Source organism: Balaenoptera acutorostrata, chromosome 15 (assembly GCF_949987535.1).
Source record: "Balaenoptera acutorostrata chromosome 15, mBalAcu1.1, whole genome shotgun sequence".
Taxonomy (NCBI): domain Eukaryota; kingdom Metazoa; phylum Chordata; class Mammalia; order Artiodactyla; family Balaenopteridae; genus Balaenoptera; species Balaenoptera acutorostrata.
The window spans coordinates 79771313-79793198 of record NC_080078.1 but is presented as its reverse complement, the minus strand read 5'-3'; the positions used below and the strand labels follow the sequence as shown (position 1 = coordinate 79793198).

General features: G+C 49.8%; 1 protein-coding gene across 5 annotated transcripts in view; it reads left to right on the top strand.

The window, feature by feature from the left end:
* The first annotated feature begins 453 nt into the window (after positions 1–453).
* Positions 454–21886, top strand: part of NFATC2 (nuclear factor of activated T cells 2) — a 159054-nt gene continuing 137621 nt past the window's right edge. For 2 of the 5 annotated variants that reach the window (XM_057528866.1, XM_057528867.1), the window contains exon 1: positions 16137–16281. In XM_057528866.1, coding sequence (XP_057384849.1) covers positions 16152–16281 — 130 coding nt within the window. In that variant the 5' untranslated portion in view covers positions 16137–16151. Of the gene's footprint in view, positions 989–2471; positions 2489–16136; positions 16282–21886 lie in introns of those variants that run through there. The other 3 variants (XM_057528868.1, XM_028167299.2, XM_057528869.1) reach the window with 3 other exon arrangements.

The following is a 21886-nucleotide window of genomic DNA, read 5'->3' as shown; positions in this document are numbered from 1 at the left end:
GACCTCTTTGAAAAAAAAAATCTTGGAGAGTTGACATAAGGCACCGTTATTTATTTCTTTTCCCTCCTCCCCCTCCCCCCGCCTTCTCCCCCGTCCCTCCTCCTCCCCATCAGCCCTGAGCACAAAAAAATCTGGGCAGCCAGAGGCCCCGAGGGACTGGGAAGGGCCCCTGGGTCAGTGTCCGGGGGTCTCGACCACCTGGGGTGTTGATTTGAGCCCTGGGCGGCTTTCTCGGAGAGATGCCCGCTTGGAAAACGGGGTGGGGGTCGGGGGGGTCGGGGGGGTGCTTGGGAGTCTTGGGCATGATTTATGCGAAGCTGCAGCGTGCTAGGGAGGCGGCGGCTGGAGCAATCCTTGCAAACAGCCTCCTGGAGCTCCTGCAAGGCCGACTTGGACACTCCCACGCCCCCACCCCCTTCTCCTCGCCGTCGCCCGCATCGCTCCCTCTCCCTGACTTTTCTCCCGAACAATCAGGGACTTGTGCTGGCGGCCGAGGGAGCCACGGAGCTGGCTGGCCGCGGAGGAGGCGACGTCATGGATTCCTGAGTGTGAAGTTTGCAGGAAAGCCCTTAGTTTTGGAGATGGACGGGATCCAGTGGTTTCCATGGCGCTGGATAAACAGGAGGAAACAGTGAGGGAATCCCGTTATTTTACTGCATTGAAAGCCTATAAACACGGAGCGCGGGGAAGGAAGTCGCGTTCCCTCTCGAGTAAGCCGGAGCGCCGAGCCGCGCCGACTCCGCCGCGCCGGGAGCCGGGAGCCTGGAGGCGGGAGGCGCGCAGCTCCCGGGCCGCTCGCAGGCTCCTCGGCCAGGGCAGCCCCGCGAGCATGCTTTAGAGAGGACGGCGCCCCCTTGGCTCCTGGTCTACCCAAACAGACCCCTCTCACCCCGCGCGCCGAAACCCCATCCCCTCCAGATGCAGAGAGAGGCTGCGTTCAGACTGGGGCACTGCCATCCCCTCCGCATCATGGGGTCTGTGGACCAAGGTAACTGACTCCCCCTCTATTCCGGACGCTTCCTCCTCCCACCTCTCAGTCCTTTCCCTTCTGCTCTCTTCCCCGGGCAGCGCTTTCAGCTCCTGGCTGAGGTCGCGGGGAGGCCCGGGGACTCCGGTTTCCCAGGGCGCACAGGTAGCGTGGCCGGGAGGAGAGGCTCCCTCTCCCTGGCCAAGGAGGGGAGACCGGGCAGCCGACTTCAGACCACTTCCCGCGGGGGCAGCGAAGTGTCCCAAGGCGGGATTCCCCAGGCCAGTCTGTCAAAAGGATTGTCCCCTCCATGGGACACCGGGAGGGATTCTCGCTCCTAACCGCGGGCTGCTTAACTATTTCCGCGCTGGGCTTTTGACAGCGGATGCCGTTCAGCTGTGTTATTATTATCACCATCATTTTATCATCATCATTATTTAGCTTTCTTTTTCTTTTAGGAGAACAGGCTTGGCATTTTACTATTTCGTAAATCTAGTAATGAAGACTTTGCTTTTTAACAGAGCAGCAGATGCTCTGGGACATTTAAACAATTTTCTTTCCCGTTTTTTGATGTGTCTCATGGATACAGTCCTCCAGCTCCCCCTTTAAAGTGCAATGTACCATCAGTTTGTTTTGCGATCCGATTACACTCTATTTTCCGTGTTTCTGTCTCTTTTTCCCTCCTCCTGGAGTTCGTCCTGGAATCATACTACTTGGATATTACGGGAGGGGCTTAACGTATACAAATATGATATGAAAATATCCCATCTGGCTGGGATTGTGGAGGCGTTTAGGCTGTACACTAATGAATCTGACTTTAAAAGTGGAAACCAGGCGATGTGATGTGTTTTTCAGAGGCCAGCCCTGCAAATAGTGGGGGGCACTGCCCGGAGGGCAGGGCTGCAAGAGTTAAATGAAATAAATATGCGTAGGAGGAGTTAGCTTCGTGTCATAAAATCAGAGTTGAATGTAGGTTTTGTGCTCTGCGTGGCTGATTAAAGTTCTGGGGTGGGGGGGAGAAATGACAATTTCAGTAAATAAACCTAAGGGGCTTTTTTTGAAAACCGGAGTGGGACCAAATGCCTCGGGTTAGGTAGATGGTGCGCTTTGCCACAGCGGACCTCAGTGACATATATTTTTAGTTGAGTTGCACTTTTGAAAGCAAGACCCTGCCAGCGCTTTGAACGTTTTAACTGGTACCAGTTTATCCTGTTCTCTGCTAGTGGTTAAGCCTATGACATAATGGCCAAAAAATGTTACTAATATTGCATCACCTGTAAAAGGGATGCTCTGAGACAGGCGACAGACATATTAAGGACGCGAATTGCTTTTTATTGCCGTATATACTGAAACACAGTATTTGATGTTATGATGGTGGGGGTGGGAGGACAGACTAACGCCAAATTTAGGTCAGTTCGGAAGGAGAGAGTGAGAGCCGGGAAGAGGAATTGGACGTCTGTTTTACTGTGTGATCTCACACAAGCTTCACATTTTGTTGACGCTGCTACACCTCTGCTCCAGGTTTGTGAACTTGGTCCTCTCTCAAGGTGGAGTGTGTGTATTCTGTGTGTGCATGTGCATCGCCTAACCTCCCCAGCCCACGCTCATGTGTGGAGGGATTGTGAGAACGTGCGTGCCAGTTTGTGTGTCCACATGTGGGAGACAGGGCACCGCATTGTTCCCGGCAAACGACGCTTGGCATGCCAGAGCAACTGGGCACACAGAATGCAACTCCAGGCATCAAAGGCAGCTGGAGTGAGAGGCACTTCGACCGTGCCCTGCATTGGGGCCTCCTGAGGGAAACCCAAACGGCCCTTCAAACTCAAACACCACCACGAGTGTAGGGGCAGATCTGAGGGTGCATGCAGTTGGGTGGGGTCATTAAATAGCAAATAGAAATATTTGCATGGTAAGAAAATACTGACCTTGCTGTGCAGTTTTGGGTCAAGGCCCTGGGAAAAACTGAAGATCTGAAAGAGGTGTGTTCAGTTTTATCTGAAGTGGGATGATGGAAAATATTTCAGGAATAAACAAACCCAGGGTGAGCTCTGCTCACTCCCAGACCCGAACTCCCTGCCTTCTGCCTGGGTTAGAATTTCTGCTTAGCTGCATTGCAGCTGTGTGATCTTAGGTGAGTGACTTAACCTCTCTGGGCCTCAGTTTCCACATCTGTAAAATGGAGCCAATAATAATGTCTCCCTTAACAGAGATAGTGAGAGTCAGTGAGGTAGCGCACGTAAAGCATCTAAAATGCTGCCGTGCTTATAGTCAAGGCTGGATAAACATTAGCTGCAATTCCTGTTGAAAATGCAAAACAGTAACTTGTATTGATATAGAAACTGGATTTCACGGCGAAAATTCTTTGAAGAGATGCAGTACTTTAAACCTCTCATCAAGGGACTTTATAACTTATTGGAGCTTCACAGTGACACAGATTGGGCTAAGATTATGGCTTGTGAAGCCTCCATTTCCTCACCTGCAAAAGGGAATAGTGATGACCTCACAGGGGTGTCATGAGCATCGTATGAAATCATGCACATAAAACACTTACCTCTGGGCTTAACGTGCAGTTAATACACACTGGATGTTATTATTTTCTGACAGTTGAGGACAATGAGAGCCAGCGTCGCCCATGGTCACACAGTAAGTTCGTAGCACAATGCCTGGCACACGGTAAGGGCTCTATTGCCTTCCACAGGGGTGAGAGCAGCCATATTATGAGTATTGACTGGAAGCGGCAGGGCAAAGTGTTTTGCAAGTATCAAGTCTTTTAATTGTCAGGGCCACTGTACACCACAAGTGCTGTGATCAGTGTCTCCTTTGCAGAGGAGTGGAGTGAGGCACAGAGAGGGGCAGTAACTGGCTGAGTGCTACCTAGCAGGGAAGTGGTGGAGACTGTAATTCGAACCCAGGCCCTTGGCCACATGCTGTGCTGTCTCTGGAACTTACTAATGTTGTCATAATTTTTTATCACATCATTTGACAGATGAGGAAACTGAGGCAGACCAGAGCCTTGTCCTGGGCTTTTTTGCCAACACCGTGTTGTTCCTTGACATATCCTGGGAGAGAAGGAAGTGGGGGAGGATGTGGAGGGTATGAGCATCATTTAGAGACGGGGAAACTGAGGCAGCCACTGATTTGTCCCAAGCAGAGGGTGAGTCAGGGAGAACTCCTTGCCTTGCCTCAGGGAAATGAAAGCACAGTGTTTCCATTTCCACTAGAGGAAGAAAATTCCCCATATGGCCAGGAGGCTGTAAAGCCAGCTCTACTTTCTGTCCACGCAGAACTGAGACCCCGTCCAAGGGCCCCTCCTCCTGGCTGAGCCCCTCCCTGGCTACCCAGATGGCCCCTCCACCAGCAAGGCCTTCCGGGTCTCTCCTTCTCTTCCCAGAACTTCAGGGAGAATCACTTACTTTCCCAGATGCTCCTCCGACTGCCTTTATTAAGACTTTCCTTAGCTGGATTGTAAGCCTCCTGAGGACAGGGCCAGGTCTCCGGTTTCTGTGAATCTCCAGTGGATCCCAGGTAATGTTTCTACACCCAAGACGTCAACAGCTTGAGATCTGAGTGAGAGGTTCAAATCTTGGCTCTGCCACTTGTTGGCTGCATGACCTCATGCAAGTAACTTCACTCTCCTGTGCCTCAGTTTCCCCACATATAAAAAAAGTGATAGTAATATTGTCTGGAATATTGGTTAATATATTGAACAACTGAGTATCAACCAATCAGCACAGCAGGAGCAGGGTCCCAAGAGACTCCCCTGCTGGGCCAGGCTTTAACCCTTTATTTGCTGAATTGTAGAGAGGGTCTCAAGGCAGCAGGGACCCTTGAGGCGGGGGATGACAGCCATCATTTACCAATCTATGGAGAGTTTCAATCTTTTAGTAAACAATATGAACCTCAAAGTACCCACTTAATTACTAAGTGCTGTTATTATTACTGGACGATTCATTAATTCAATATTTATCCCCCCCCCCCACACAAAAAAATCCAACCTAAAAAAACCAATTACCAAGTGCCTCCCACACGTATTCTCATTGGCTGGCTCTCACTTACTACACCCATGAGTGATTATTTCACTTCTTAACCTGGAAGAAGCCAGGCAGGTTCCTATTTTTGTTCCTTTGCTAGAACAGGAATTTGAGACTCCGACTGCCCAGACTAGAGAGGAGGCCTCCTCTGGGCTCCCCGGGCCTCCGCCCTGGCACTGCCCCGCCCTGTACTCATCACACTGGTGGTCGTTGTTCATGCCCTGTCTCTGTCTTCCTCCAGACTTGAACTCTGGGAACCAGAAACCACAACTGTCTTATTCACCCTTGTGGCCCCAGTGCCTGGAACAGTGCCTGATACCTAGTAGGTGCTCAGTACTTTTTTTGTTCAATGGATGGAGGAATGAATGAATGAGGCACAGTAGGGGTGATCTGACCTGTTAAGGCCACAGAATTAAGACTTAAACTCTGGGGACTTCCCTGGCGGTCCAGTGGTTAAGGCTTTGCCTTCCAACGCAGGGGCTGTGGGCTTGATCCCTGGTCGGGGAGTTAAGATCCCACGTGCCAAAAAACCAAAAAACATAAAACAGAAGCAATATTGTAACAAATTCAATATAGACTTTAAAAATGGTCCACATGAAAAAAAATTATAAAAAACAAGACAAACTCCGAAGCACTGTGCCGTCTTTCTGGCTCACTGGCTTCTGCTTCCTTTTGACAATGACAGTGGTTTTGACTTCCATGTTTTCCCACCAAGGGCTGGTGACCTAGGCGGGCTTCGTGCTGGGTCACCTACCAGGCACACGCTCTCATGTTGTTCTCTGGAATGAGTCAGCCCCGAACAACAAAAACAGCAGCCAACACTTACTGAGTGCCACCTGTGTGTCAGGCCCCATCCCCAGAGCTTCCCACGGGCCGCCTCGCTGGTTCTCAGCCAGCCAGTGAGCACCCCATCTTGCACAGGGATGGGTAGCCACTGCCCCAGGGTCACATCGCTAATTGCAAAGCTTGGAACCAATCGCACTGCACCACGTTGATCCCTGTTAGGCTGAATAATCATAGCCAGAAGGGGGTCTGTTTTCCCTACCAGACACGTACTGTAGGGCCAAGCACTTTACAGAAATGATCTCAGTGAATTCTCACAAAATAACCTGAGAGGTTGGTACAGAATATGATCCTCCCATTTCAAGAGGAGGAGACCAAGACAGGGCGTGGTCAAGGCATTTAGAGGACAGAGCTGATGCCGAAAGCTCAGCATTTAAGGGCCGCACGGGCCTATCTCTCCTGCTTCCTGCAGCAGGATCACCCGGCCAGACGGTGAGCTGGAGAGAGGGGCTGTAGCCCCTCCAGGAGCCCGCCCTCCACAGAGTTTGCAGTGGGAGTTCCTCCTGCCTTCCACCTTGCCTTTCTGGGCCACTCAGGAGCTCCTGGCGGCCCCCATCCCTTCCCTTTCCGGTTGGGACATGCCAACAGAGACTCATTTCCTCAAAGCCTCTCTCAGTGGCCAAAGCCCCGCCGGGTGCTTCTTTGGCCCGAAGCTCCAGCGCTCCCATTTCCGGTGCTGTCAGAGCCAGTCCGCGCCAGTCCGCTTACTCCTTGGCACGGTCCACTTCTTCCCTCTGCCTCAGCCCTGCCAGTCTTTCCGCCCGGGGTCCCCGCTCCCTTTTCTCACATCTTTCTTCAAGGCCCACCTCATTCCCATCTCCTCTTAGACGCCCCCTTGACCATTCAATTCATTTTCATCGTTTTGAGCATCTACTATGCGCCAGTAAGCCTCCAAGATGCTGGGGATAAAGTGAACAAGACTGCTGGTGTCTACCCTCACCAGGCAAACATCAAGGGAATAAACCAGGAATATCCAAGATAGTGTGGAGTGGTGTTAAGTGCCAGAGACCAAAACAGGGGAACAGGGCTGCGAATGACTCAGTATATACGGGTGTGTAGTGCGTGGGTGTATGAGTTTCCTGTGGCTGCCATCACAAATTACCACAAACTGGGTGGCTTAAAACAACAGAGATCTACTCTCTCATAGTTTCAGAGACAAAATGTGTGAAATCAAGGTGTCAGTGGGCCATGTTCTCTCTGAAGGCTCTAGGGCAGGATCCTTCTGTGTCTCTTTTAGCTCCTCGTGGCCCTTGGTGGTCCTCGGCGTTCCTTGGCTTCTATCTGCATCCCGCTACTCTCCGCCCTTGTCTTCACATGGCCTTCTTCCTGTGTGTACATGTGTTCTGTCCTCTTCTTGTAAGGACAACAGTCATTGGATTAGAGCCGTTAGCCCTAAGGACTTCATCTGAACTTGATCATATCTGCAAAGACCCTCTTGCCAAATAAGATCACAGTCACAAGTACCTGAGGTTAGGGCTTGAACATATTTTGGGAGAGGGAAATCGTTCAACACACAATAGTAGGGATTGCTAGTTCACACTGGATGGTCCCCTCCTCTCTAAAGAGATGTCTTATTCATTGACCTCTGAATGGTGAGGGATCTGCCTGTACGGGATCTGGGGAACAAGCATCCCAGGCGGAAGGAACAGAGAGCCCGGAGGCCTTGAGGAGAGACATGTGCTTGGGGTAGTCAATGAACAGCAAGACCAGTATGGCAGGAACAGAAAGGGGGGAGAGGGGAAGTGTGATAGGAGACAGATCAAGGAAGCAAGCCAGAGCAGGACCCAGCAGGATCTTGTGAGCTGTTTGAAGTTCATTCTCATGGTAATGGGGATGGGGAGGCTTTGGGGAAATTTGAAGCAGCAGAGGGTGTGAGCTCATTAACCTTTTCGTAGGATCATACTGACAGACCTTTACGTGGAGAATGTCCTTTAGCCAGGTAAGAGTGGATGCTTAGGATACAGGTGGGAGGCTATGGTGGCTACAGGTGGTGGCCTGGGCAGGAGATGACAGGGGCTGGGACCAGTGTGGGGAGGAGGAAGTGGGGAGCAGTTGGTACTTCCCTGTCTGTAGAGTGTTCTCCTTTTTGGTTCTCAAACTGTGTTCCCTTGAGCCCTGGGGTTCTGCAGGGATGGTCCCTGTCTTTGGCACCTGAGGGTAGATGCTATTAATTTTGTGAATGATATGAACTGCTTCCAATGGGTCTTCCTCTTGGCCCAGCCTGGATTCCCCACGCCAGCTCCTCTTTCCCTCTCTGCTATCACTGGGAGTTATAAGACTTTTCGCAGCGTTTCATCTTGGTCCAAAAATGTCCCTTAGTGCATCCACCCTTAGCTAATAACCCAGAAACAGTGTGACTCAGTAATGAGTATCAGACTGGTGTGGGACAAAACCACTTCCGTGGTGGCATGTGTGACTTCAAAAGTAACATCACAACCTACTCCGTGCCTTAGTTTCTTTAACTGAACAGCGGGGGTGATAGTAGTCTTTACACATGGCGGGTGCTTCGAGGTTTGGAGATCATGGCTGTGATGCTCTCAGTGTATATAAAGTGGTCAGTTCCTGTTAGCTGCCATTTACACTATTATTTTATTGTTTTAAATTCAAGTTGTTACTTTCCTTCAGCCTACTAACCTTCAAGTGTCCTTCCTGATTGGGATAAATCCATTTCCTACCAAATCTTTGGGGTCTTTTCTGGATGACCTAGTTCAATCACTCAACCAATGAGTTCAGAGGGGTTTGTGGAGGACCTGCTATTGCAAGACACTGGCTAGGTGGTGTGGAGAATATCCAAGATATATAAGAAGCTCTCATTTGCATTTGAAAGTCAGATAAAGATGGTTTTTTTTCAAAGTCGGATAAAGAGACAATTGTGTGTGAAGCCATTTACATGCAAAGGAACTAAAAGTTTCCATGAAGTCTAGTGACTGTGCTGATAGAGGAATTTAAGAGAGAGAGGGCAAGAGCCGATGCCATGTGCTTTCTGGGGGGCGTGGGAGGGTGGGAGATGCTCTGGGGCGTGATTGTGCTGGAGGGAGGCTGGTGGAGGGTGGCCTGGAGATCCCCGAAGTCAGCTTGCTTGTCTGCGCCACTCCCTGACTTCAAAGATTATGAAATCGACACAGATGTTCGAGTCTGCAAGACCAGGGCAGGAGAGAGGATGGAGATGAGCGTCACGATACTGGGGGTGCGGTCATCTAGGAAGACAGCCTGGGTGACAGAAGGGTGATGGCGGAGAGAGGGAAAGGGTGGATGGTTGAGAAATAGTTGTGGGGCTGGGCAAAGACTAACCAATGCTCCATCCCCTAACTAATCCACCCTCTGCTGCCTGCCATTAAGGCTCTGATGCAGTAGAAGACGAAGCTCCCCCGGCAGAGGGATGGCAGCACCTCCTGTTTAATAAAAGGCAAGGACGGTAGTTTAAGGGCTAGGTGAGTGTTCTGATCGTGCTCTCCTGTTAAATATCAGTTCTATGAGGCAGAGGGGAACGTGCTACGAGGCAAGGAATGAAGAGGACAAACAAAGCCAGGACAAAGTAGGTGAGCAGGGCCTAGGGAGAAGGAGTCAAGAGCCTGGAGACCAAGGTCTCGAGCTCACATGCTCACGGGGACGGACAGGGGCAGCTGGGTGGGGCAGTGGTGACCTGAGAGCTGTAGGATTGTCTGAAGGAGGCAGCCTCTACTCAACCCCAGATGACGGATCCACCTGGGAATCCAGACCCTGCGTATTGTGGCCTGATCTTCCCATTTTTGGGGAGACACTGGACACTTGGATTTTTAAATGAAACCTCTCAAAAAACTGTTAGTTCAGATTAAAAAAAAAAAAAAACTACGGGCAAGGCCAAACATACTACGCCTGCAGGATGGGTTTGGCCGAGCTACTGCAGACCTGTGACCACCGACTGCTGCCTGATGTGGCATCTTTTTACAGTCCACACCTTGATTTGGGTTCTGGCTTTTAGGAGATCCCTGCTTTCCTAGAGCTTTTACCCTCAGTGCCTGCCCCGGGGGGGCCGCCAATTTCAACAAACTGCCTTCAGCTACAGTTGCCTCCTGGAAATTAGTTATCTCACAGCAGAGAAGTCCTGTTCAGGTTTTAAAAGATGATGTCGATCATGGATTGGAGTGAAAGTCAAGTTTGAAACTGTCTTGTTGTTCCCCCAATTCGTAAGGAGCTCATTCCCGGAAAATGGCTTTGTGGGGAGACAACGTGGAAGGGGGTGCTGAAAAACTCAAGTGATCAAAATGAATAATATTTTCATGTAATATTTTAGAAATCAGAATTGATGCAAAACATCCAAGATGAACCAAAAATAGAACTAAAAATTTTAAATAAAGACGGGATCAGTATTACTCGTCTTCCCTTGCTTCAGGGTCCAGTACGACTCTGCACAGCACTATTACTGATTCTGTCTTTATTCGAAATGTAACGATTTGCTCACCATGGATTTTTTTTTGCTTTAATTTTGATTTTTAAAAAACATTTCATGAAAACATAATATGTTCAATTATTGAGGTTTTTGGTGCCCTCTTAAATTTTGCCTCACTCACCTCACTCTGGTTCCAGCCCTGGTGGAGTCAAATGCATCCATCTATAAATTAAAATATTAGCGACTAGGGTGGTAATCCCAGGATGTGTTTAAATTGAGGGGAGATCGCGTTTTGGAATCTGGTAAAGAAAATTCCTACTTTTCGGATTAAACACGTTTCAGTGCCTACTTATAGTCAGGCTTTTACTGCGATGGGGGTTGTCAGGATGTGGGGTTTGGAATGAGTAAAAGATGAACATGTGAATAAAACATGCTGCAGAGATAAGGGCTATGAGGAACATAAAGCAGGATCAAGGGACAGAGGAGGCCAGGGGATGCTGTTTTTATGGGGATGGTCATGGAAGCTGACATTTGAGCTGAGGAATGAACAAAGCAAGGAAGTGACAAATATCAGTGGGAATAGTAGGTGCAAAGGCCCTGGGGTGGGGTCGTGCTTGGCATTTTCAAGGACGATCAGGGTGGCAGAAGGGAGTCAGAAAAGGGAAAATGGCAAGAGATGATACCCAAAGGGAGCCGGGGCGGGGGTGGTTTATCTAGGCCCTTGTAGGCCAAGGTGCTTGTGTTTAATTCTCAACTTAACGGGAAGCCATGGGAGGTTTATTGGATGTATATTTTGAAAGGATCCCTTTTGCTGCTCCATGTAAGGGCCAATGTGGAAGGGAGGAGGGAGAAGGGAGACCAGGGAGGAGGCTATCATACTCGTCCGAGTGAGAGATGGTGGGGGGCTAGGATTGCTGGGGTGGGAGGAAGAACAGTGAAGTCGATGAAAAACGGTGGGATTTGGGTTACGTTTTGAGGGTTTTTGACTTGCCGAGGGTTTGCATGTGGGTGTGAGCAGACGCGAGGAATAAAGGACTTACTCCTTGGTTTTCGGTGGGGGAATGGGATGAATGGGAGGGTGATATTTGAGCTGGGAACAGTGGGAGAGGAGCGGTTTCGGAGGATAATAGGGTTGGTTTGGACACGTGTATTTTGAGGGGCCTGTTGGATGCCCAGATGGAGATGCTGGGTGGACAGTGGGATATGTGAGCCCAGATTTCAGGGGAGGGGTCCAGGCTGAGGCTAAAAATGAGCTTTATACCAGAAGGGGGAAAGGAGGGCAGAGCTCTGCATGGGGGCGGGGTCCTTCCAGGGCCAACTTGAAGGGGCATCAGGACTCAGAGCCACCTGGGGTGGGGTGGGAGGGCCCCAGAGGGTGGTACACCTCAGGTATTTGTATTCACGTGCAATCAGATTATGCTGCCTTCTAAGAGGTAGCCTAGAAGAGGAAAAGAGATAACTCAAGGATGAGAGTATGCATATCTTTCATGTGGTTCCACTGTTTTCTATCTCAACTGCCCTCACCATAGTTCATGCCCCATTTTCTCTTGCCTGGATGACTGTATGAACCTCCTAATTGGGCTTCCTGCTTCAATACTCGCCCCCTGCAGTTTCTTCTCCACGCAGAACCCAGAGCAACCGCTTAAAACCCCAAATATGATCTTGTCATGTATGTGCCTAATACACTTGAGTCATTCCTTGTTGGTCTGAGGTCCAAAATTCTCCACACGGGCCCTCGGGCCCCACTCACCCCCCAGCCTTACCTCACACCATCTTCTTGTCTGTTCCTGAGCACCTGTCACTCCAGTCTTTTTTCAGTTCTTCCAATACGTCCTACTTCCTCCTGCCTCAGGGCCTTTGCACATACTTTCCCATCTGGCTGTTCTTCCCCTCACTGTTCTCTGGCTAACTTCTACTCAACCTTCTGTTCTCAGCTTCAATATCACCTCCCCAGGGAAGCCTTCCCTGAATTCCCTGTCAACATCAGGTTTCCTTGATATAAGCTCTGTGGCATCTTTCCTTTCACGGCACTTACCTCAGTTTGTAATTGTACACTAGAGTAAATGCTTTTGAATGGAGCTGAATTCCTGGGCCAGGGTCAGATGTGTGCTAGGAGTTTCAAACTCTCAGTGGCCTCACGAGCTTCACATTGCACTTTTATTGGGGAACCCAGAGAAAAACTAAAAGGCTAGGGCCTCCGCGAGGAGGCCAGTGGCAGGGCAGAGGGAAGGTTGACAGAGCTGCACTGTCAAGGCCTCCATCCCACCCCCCACCTTCCTGCTGTGGCCTCTGAATGCATAAAGGTCATGTATTCTGCCCCTAGCCCTTGCTTCGAACAGCACAAATTATTTATTTTGGAAATGAAAATATGCCTTCCCCCACACCCAAGCCGCACCCTTCAAAGTGGCCTTTAGAGAAGAAAACGCTCTCACTTCCCACTGCTCTAGCAGAAACTTTGTTATGGGTCAGGGCCTAGTTTGAACCCCTTCCCTTAAAGAACTCTGATTTGGTGCAGATCCTAGAAACTTTAAAAATATATCCACTGTTCAGAGGAACAACTTAGACAATTAGAGTATTATTTAGAATGTCCTGAACCATTCTCATAAGGCTGAAGTTTTTGTAGCAGTTTATCAGTTGTAAAGTGATTTTTACCTTTATTATCTCATCCTATTATTGGGTATCTCAAGAGGATATCAGTTGGGGGTAAGAATTTAGATTCTTGCCCAAACAGTTGGGTGGCCAGAGGAAGCCTCAGGGAGGAGGGCCCTTAAAGAGAAATATAAGGATCTTATATACACAAGGACAGTCAAACTCTTTTATCCATCCATCCATCCATCTACTCTCCATCCATCCATCCACTTATCCATCCATCCATCCATCCACTTATCCATCCATCCATCCATCTACTTATCCATCCATCCATTCATCCATTTATCCATCCATCCATCCATCCACTTATCCATCCATCCATTCATCCATTCATCCATCCATCCATCCATTCATCCATCTATCCATCCATTCATCCATTCATCCATTTATCCATCCATCCATCCATTCATCCATTTATCCATCCATCCATCATCCATCCATCCACTCATCTATCCATTCATTTATCCATCTGCATATCCACACATCCATTGTACATAAAGCTGTGAGTGAGCCACTCATGGCCCCTGCCCTAATGGGTCTCGTAGGCTAGTTGAGATAAAATTCTCCAGTTGGCCAAGCCTGGATCATTTGTTCACTTCTTTGCCAGGGGAGTATGGGACAGCTGGGTTGATAATTTTACCAAGATTGTATCAAGAGTAGTTTCCCAAAGGAACACACTGGGGTGTTGTTATCAGAAGAAGTGGGGAATGATGCCAGGGAGGCGAAATCAATAGATGTCCACTAGATTAGAGGCATTTAATCATCATGGATGGAGGGATGAACAGGGACACTTGAGGATGACACCAGCCTTTCTCCTTTTCTGTATCACAAGGACTGGTTGGTTCCTTTGTTTATCCCTGACCAAGTTTCAGGGTTTGGATTCTGAGTCCTGTCATAGGGACCCAAGAGCATCCCTCTCCTTCTAGATACTTGGCTATAAGTGTCACAGCCTGGGTCACCTCCTCTCCTCGACCTAAATTTATCAGCCACCCCTAAGATGCTTGTTGGATACACCCAGTATACGTATGCTTATGCTTAGGAAACAAAGAAGAGGATTTGTTTATGTTCTGACAACCAGAAAGTGCTTCCCAAGACTCTGAAAGTTCATAAATCTTGAGCCAGGCCCAGGACCCTGGAATGGAGTTTGTGTCTAAACTAGTGATTCTCACCTCGGGCCACACATTGGAAGCATCTGGGGAGCTTTTACACAGTACTGATGCCTGGGCCTCAAACATTCTGATTATAACTGGCCCCTCCTGGGGCCCAGCCATCTGAAGTGTTTTAACAGCTCTCCAGGTGAGTCAAATGTGTAGCTTGGGTTAAGAGCCACTGGTCTAAGTGCAATTTGGAAAGCCCTATTCATTGCTGTGTCTCTTTGCTAACAGGATAGAAACATGATGAGGGTAGAGACCATGTCCTGCTGATGGCTGCATCCCCAAGATCTGTAGTGGTGCCAGGTACCTAGCAGGTGCCCAGTAAAGATTTGTGGAATGAATGATGATTGACAGCTTCACACAAACCCCTTAACGGAGCAGAGATGGCTCCGCCTGAAGAGTGCATCTTCTCTATACTTCTGGCACGTGGGGAAGGCTTAGAGTCAGTCCCCTTCTGAGATCAAGCTGTGGTTCTCAGGGACTCCTTGAACCTCTCCCACCTACTTTTCTGATCCAGCGATTCTCAACACTCGCTGCCCTTTAGATTCATCTGAGGTCATTAAAAAAAAAAAAAAAACAACAACAACAGCTTTGGGTGTTCCAGTTCAGTGGGTTTGGATTGAAACGTGGAAACAGGCTTTTTTTTTTTAAAGTGTCTCAGGTGATGCTAACGTGTCGCTAACGTGCCATAAGGGTTGAGGCCACTGCTGTCATCTCACCGTTTTTCCCTCCGTGAGTCTGTTTTCTGACTTTAGCTAACTTGGTCCGAGACCCCTGAAAGTGTTTCATGGGGGGTGGTAGTAGGTTCTTATGTACTGTTCCCCGAATGTACCTGTTCATAACATTCACCTTGGGTGCATGCTTAAAAATACACAACCCTGAGCCTTTACTCCAGACTTAGGGTTTCAGAAGCTCCAGTGAGGGGCCTGGGAATCTGTGTTTTTAACAAGCATCCAGGCGTACTTGTCACCTGCCAACCTCTCCACCTGCACTGCCCTCCTTCCTGGTCTCCCACACGAGAACACCTTCTGGCTCTTACTTTCTTTTGGTTCCCACCGCCGGAACACTCTTCCCCCAGATCTTCCCATCAGTCTGGTTCAACCAAATGCTACCTTCCCAGAGAGGCCCTACCTGACCACCGAAGTGACCAAAGCCTCCTCAACCCCCAGCCTTTACCCTATATCTCTGGTGAGTTCTCTCCTGACACCCTACGGGGATGATCTTTGCTCCCCTGTTTATCTCCTTCATGACTCTTCCCCCACCAGAAACTGAGCCCCAGCAGTGTCTGGTTCATGCTGGGTCCCCGGCACCTGGCCCATGTCAGGTGGCCAACAGGTATAGATGTAAAGGTGGGACTTGCGCTCTGAGAGTATCTCTGATTCTTTCCCAGGTCCTGGGAATTGAGTTCAGGGGCACGCAGGTGACTGATGTAGGTGAAAATCATGCCACAGCTGTGGGCAGAGAGGCACCTGGAGACACGAGTCTGCACGAGAAGGGCGTGGGTGCACTCCCTCCCCCCATCCCCCCCCCCCCCGCCCCCTTAGATTAGAAAAGAGGAAAAAGGTTGGGATCAGCCGGTCCTAGAGGGCAAACGACAAGAGGCTTTCTCATCCGGATCCTGGGTCCGGCAGGGGCGCAGAGCTCACCGCGGGGAGGGTAGAAGCAGCGGCCGCACCAGAGTGCCTGGCGGTGGCCCCGGCCGGTTGCTACGCGCGGTGCCCGGGTAGTGCGGCCAGGGCCAGGGGGCGGCCTCCTTCCTCCTGGGCCCGCCCGCCACTCCTCCCCTCCCTTCCCCCCTCCCTCCCCAGGTCCCTGGGTGGCGGCCCCGCCCCCGCCGACCCGGCCGCGCTGTCCCCGCCTCCCCTCTCCCCTCCCCGGGCTGCAACAGGTGCCTCCCGGAGCAGGAAGCCCGCGCCGCTGCCGCCGCCGCTCAGCTCCCGCGGGAGCGTCCAGGACCCACTGCGCCAGGCGCGCCGTCCCCGGACCCGGCGTGCGTTCCCACGAGGGCAGTGACCCCGCCGCTCCACCCGCCTCTCCGCCCCGCTTCCTGCCTCCTTCGCCACCCCCGACGAGGGCCCAGGAGACAGCCGAGCCTGCCCTCGCCCCCCGCCCGCCGCCCTCCCGCCGCTCTGCGCGCCATGGACGCCCAGGAGCCGCAGCCCGACCCCGACGGCGGGGACGCCCCGGGCCACGAGCCTGGAGGCAGCCCCCAAGACGAGTTCGACTTCTCCATCCTCTTCGATTATGACTATTTGAATCCTATCGAAGGTCGGTGGAGGCTCGCCCCGGCCTGGCCTCCGAGCCCGGGCTGGGGCTTGGGCCTGGGCAGTGGACACAGGGCCCCTTTTTGCCCCACGTGTCACACTTACTGGGGGCCCTGGAGCGGGGGGGGGGTGCCTCTCCCCCCGGCTGAGAGGGAGGGCGCGAGGCGTCAGGGACTGCAGCCGCCTTTAGGGGGCGCTAGGCTCACTGCCGGGTAGGGCGTCGGTTTCCAGTTACTTCTCCCTGATTGTCACTGATAGCAAAGCAAAAGGTGGCAGGGGTCGCAGCTGGCCTCTTGCCTGCTGCTGGTCGTCAGAGGGCAGCGGAAGCTACTGGTTTGCCTTTGGAGGGCGGAGATGAGGAAGCCAAAGCATGGAGTTCGTGGGAAGGGGCTGGTGCAAACAGAGGGCAGGTGAAGCAGATCCTCCCACCTCCGCGCACCAGCGCGTGCGAGCCCGTCGTTGGGGACTTTGTGTTGACACTAAGGAAGAGGTTGTCTGTATCTAATGCTGGAGGGTGGTTTGACTTCATCTTAGGCGGCTGGCCCATTTCCTCCCTCGGGTCTGCCGCTGTGTTTGCACATCACCCCGCATGGCTCAGTGTGAGCTTTATTAAGGGATCCCCCACCCCGCGGTCATCATGGCTGTGGGCAGTTGCGGGGAGCCGACCTGTGGATTCAGGAAGATGCAGGCTGTTCCTGCCTCAGCGACCTGTCGGTCGGTGCCTTCAAGTGCCCTCTACGCTGGGGACCGGGGATTTCCCCAGGCTGGGCCGTCATTTCACGTGTTTAACAGGAGCCTTGCTCAGAAGGAGAAGGTCGCACACCCAACCTCACTGTATTTTTCTGGTTAGCAGGTTGTCTTGGAAAAAAAAAAACAACCCAACCAGGCTTCCTGATTTTGACAGCCTAGCCCAGCCAATGCTTATTGAAGCCTCTGGGGCAGGCCTGGTGGTAACTTCCAGATGCACTTGGGCTTGGCTGCATTAGGGAAAGCAGGAAGGGGTTGTGCTGGCTGCTGTGTGTAGGAGGCCTTTTCCGGACTCTCCAAGGCTTGCTGTTTCCCAGAGATGCTGGGTTAGGCAGAGAAGTTTTAACTTTCCTTCCACAGCGTCTTCAGGTGAAACTCCTTAGGGGAGGGGCTTGCTTTGACTTCGGAGATGACCTTCACTCGGATACCAAGTGAAGATGGTAATTCGTAATTATTCTCTATTTCGGCTGGAGGTGGAAATAATTATCCAGCCAAAGAGACCAGTCTTCTTGAGTTGCAATCCGGAGGCCATCCTTTGCTTTGAAAAGATACGGTTAAGAATCTGCAAACGATCCCTCTAGCATCAGTGGTCTTGCTGTTTGTTAAGATTAAACTCATGTTTTGCAGGGAACTAATACTTACACCCCTCCCAGATTCACAATCAACGAATTTTTTTTTTTCCTGCAGTGGGGGGAGATTTCCGGGGAAATAGTTTCCAAGCCAAATCCGATGGGAGGTGCTTTTTATAGTTTTTCTTGGCAAGGGGTGCTTGGTGGCTGCCAGATGGGTGTCTAAGTGACCACAGTGAAGGCCCCACAATCTACTTCTTAAAAATAAACTTTATTTTTTGGAACAGTTTTAGATTTACAGAAAAGTTGTAAAGATAGTACAGCGAGTTCTCATATACACAGCACCGCACCAAGCTCCCTATATGATGAACATCTTACATTAGTAGATACATTTGTTATAATTAATGAGCCAATATTACGATACAGTATTATGAACCTAAGTCCATACTTTATTCACATTCAGACTGTCATTTTTTTTTTTTTTTATGAGCTTGACAGTTTTGAGGAGTACGGATCAAGTACATTGTAGAATGTCCCTTCAATGGGGCTCTTATGTTTTTCTTATGGTTAGACAGGGCTATGGGTTTTGGGGGAGGGAGACCACAGAGGTAAAGTGACCATTTCCATCACATCATATCAAGGGTACCTATTATCAGCATGATTTATCACTATTGATGATGGCCTTGATCACCTGGCTGAGGTAGCCTTTGGCAGGTTCCTCCACTGTAAGGTTACTCCTTTCCGAACTGTGCTCTTTGGAAAGAGGTCACTGTGTGCAGCCCCACTTAAGGAGTGAGGCATTATGCTCTGAAATCTGTAAAATAATGACCCCTTGCTGGGAAGCTGGCAGCACAGAAACATCATGGCTCAGGAAGAGAAGGGATGTCGTGAGCCTTGAGAGGCTAAAGCGAGCTGTACCAGATGTGGGTCTGGCTCACCCAAATGTTAATAGCAGTCCCCTCTCTCTTCTTCCACATGATGGACCTCCCCAAGGGCCAACACTAGCCCTTATCTTGCTATTGGGCTTTGTCCCAGGTGACAATATGTTGGTGATGCACATGAGGTGTTCTCCTTAACTCTGGGCATGGGCTTGGCAAAAAACCAAGGAGGGAAGAGGACTGCCTATGGGACAGATGTTGTCAGAAATTGGTGTCGGCACTTAGGGAATTTGGGGGAAGTCGGGTGCTCATTTTATGGAGCTTGAACATGTGGCAGATGTTTATTAGCTCATGTAGTACCCCTCCAACCCTAGCAGGTAGGCACTGTTGTCACCCTCGTTTTACAGAGGAGGATGCAAAGGCACAGAGAGGTGAAGGAATTTTCCCAAGAAAGCAGGGCTGGTAAATGGCAGAGCTGAAATAGGAACCTGGTGGTCCTGCTCCAGAGCCTGTTTTCTGTTCTGCATTCCCTCTCTTGATGAGAGACACATGTAAAGCAGTTTGTTAGGGGCCTGGTACCATGCAAGACTGGAATTTAAAACATTTACCAGCAGAGTGATCTTGGAAAAGTCATTTAACCTCTCTGGACCTCTGTCTGCTCAGCTGTCACATGACTGAAATGATAGTACTCACCTCATAGTGTTGTTTGCCTTGAATGGCTTAACCCATTTAAATCAGTTAACACAGAATGTGATTTCTTACTAGCTTTTTATTAAAGCCTTGATTTTGTTAACAGAGGTGTTCAGTAATGTGAGTCATTATTCATTTACTCATCCGTCTAACTATTGAGCACCTATGGTGTTAGATCCTGGGGATATAATAGGAAATGAGACTCAGTCCCTGCCCTCAATGAGTTCGAGCCTCTAATTGTTTTCTCTCGTCTAATTGCATTGACTAGTACCTCCAGTAGCATCTACATGGTAGTGGAAAGTAGGCATCTGTGCTTTGTTCCTGACCCCAGCAGGAGTGCCTTCAGTGTTGGCTTTGGAATCGAGGCATATGTATTTAATTACGTTAAGGAAGTATTCATCCATTTCTATTTTCATGAGAGTTTTGATTAAGAATGGGAGTTGAGTTACGCCGTAGATGTTTTAGCATCTATGGAAAAATATGATTTTATTCTTCTAAGATCACGTGTATTAATAGATTTCCTAATATTGAAATATTCCTGGTATCAACCCCACTTGCTCACTGTGTAGTATTTTCTTATGGTGATGGGGCCGGCATCTACTGGATAATGTTCAAGATTTCTTTTAGCAGTATGTATGAGTGATATTTGTCTGTAATGTCCTTTTTGGTATGCTGTTAGGTTAGGTTTAAATTTCTTTCCTTCTCTATGTTCAGGAACAGCATGTGTATTATTGGGACTATCCAGTTTCTACAGTTGTGATAGAATTCCTCTGTGAAGCCATCTAGATCTGGTACCTTTTCATGGGGGTGGTTCTGCGATAGCTTTCTTGATTGTGTCTATGAGAATCGGTCTGTTTACGTTTTCTATTTCTACTGGAGTCAATTTTGGTAAACTTTATCTTTCTAAGACATTTATTTCACCTATCTGGATTTTCAGATTTATTTGCCTAGAGGCATTCAAAGTAAACGCTTATTTTTTTCTACTGAGGGAGAGAGCTAAGTACGTAGTAATATTGATAGAAAGAATGGGGACAGGGCTATGGGAGTCCTGACCAGTGCTAAGTGCTACTGAGCCCACCTTGGAGGGGAGAGGTGTGCTGGCTGTTAGCAGACAGATCAGAAGTTTAATTTCTGTGTGTGTGCTTGTGAATTCAATGCATTCTTACTTCTCCCAACTTGTAATACACTGGGAGAGACGGGTTGGTCCCGGGAATACCCGGTCACCTCCAGAGGTGCCAGATCTCCTCTGGGCTGTGTTGGGACCGACATGTTGGGAGTGCTCACTTCTAGTCTACCTCAGTGGGTCTGGTGTGTCCCTCCTCCGATTCCTGGTAAGCCGATGCACGTGGCGTTAACTTTGACCTTTCAGAAAGGAAAATGGACTCCTGGTCATTGCTTGTAAAGTTTATTCTGGTGATCCTTAAACTTTTCGGGTCACAGCCCTTTGAAAGGCTGATAAAAGCCCCAGATCCCATACGCTGTAGGAGCACACTGCACATGTGCACACTCTCATGCACTGCTCCCCCCCCCCCGACAAATCCCCACCCCAACCAGCATCCCCTCTGCCCCCAGCGCACCTTTTATACCATTTCCAAGTAGAGTCACAGGCCCTGCTGGAGCCCTAACGTCCCCTGCACTTCGACTCAGGGCCACCTGCTCTCAACCCATTCACAGGGCACAATTTAAACCTCATTCTTTCAGCAAACACTCACTGAATGCTGGTTTTGTGCCAGGCCCTGTAGGGGTACAGAGACGAATGAGATGTGGTCCTGCCCTTGCCTGGCCCCCAGGCCAATGTGGGACACAGCCTGGTAAACAAATTGGGACAAATGAGGTGCTGGGATATAGTATCATGGGTTTTTTTTGGTGCTTACTAAAAATAGAGCTCTACCCTAAGCAAGCAGTTCGCTGAACACATGTGACATTCAGAGACGTTGCCGTCTGTGTCGAGTTAAGGACAGGCCTTAATAAGCCTGCTTTGTACAAATAGTGTCTCCAGGTGCAGCTGGAAAGGTGAAATGAGGGCTGAATTGAGCGGCGGCCTTGTCAAGGGAGTCAGAAGAACTAGGGAGAAAGTTGCCTTAATCACGCTTTACTATCGCACACATGCCATCCCAGCTTCCAAATTAAAGGCCTTCTGTTCTTAAGGTGGCCTTAGCTTTTGATCGGGAGTAGAGGTTCTTAAAATCTTAAAGCTGTGTTATTTGAGTTGGTTCCCAAGGCTTTTTAGTCCTGTACGGTGATGGGGTTGAATAAATTGGAAAAATGCAGCATTGGTGGCCAGTGGTCCTCAATCCTGGCTACACGCTGGACTGTTCCAGCCGTACCCAGGACTGGTGAAGTCAGACTCCTTGGGGGTCAGTTAACTTTTGCTGAGAGTCATTGAGCGGTACATAGCAGGGCAGGCCTCGAACCCAGGCAGTTAGGATCCCAGGTCTCTGCCCTCAGCACTACAGCTCAGCCAGTATCTCACTGACTCCAGCTTTCCTGGGTCCCCTGTACGCCAGCATGGGGTGCATTCACCTCATATATTTTGATATTTATATACTTATCAATTGTATGTTCACTGCTGTCCTAATGGGATTATACTCATAAAACATGCAACAAAAATCAAAGTGGGAAAGGACAGAATATAAACGGGAGTTCTGCTGTTCCTGTATTTCTTTCTACATCCCAGTGGATTGTCGTGCATGCCTCCTGGGGTACATGTTCCCCCCAACTCCAG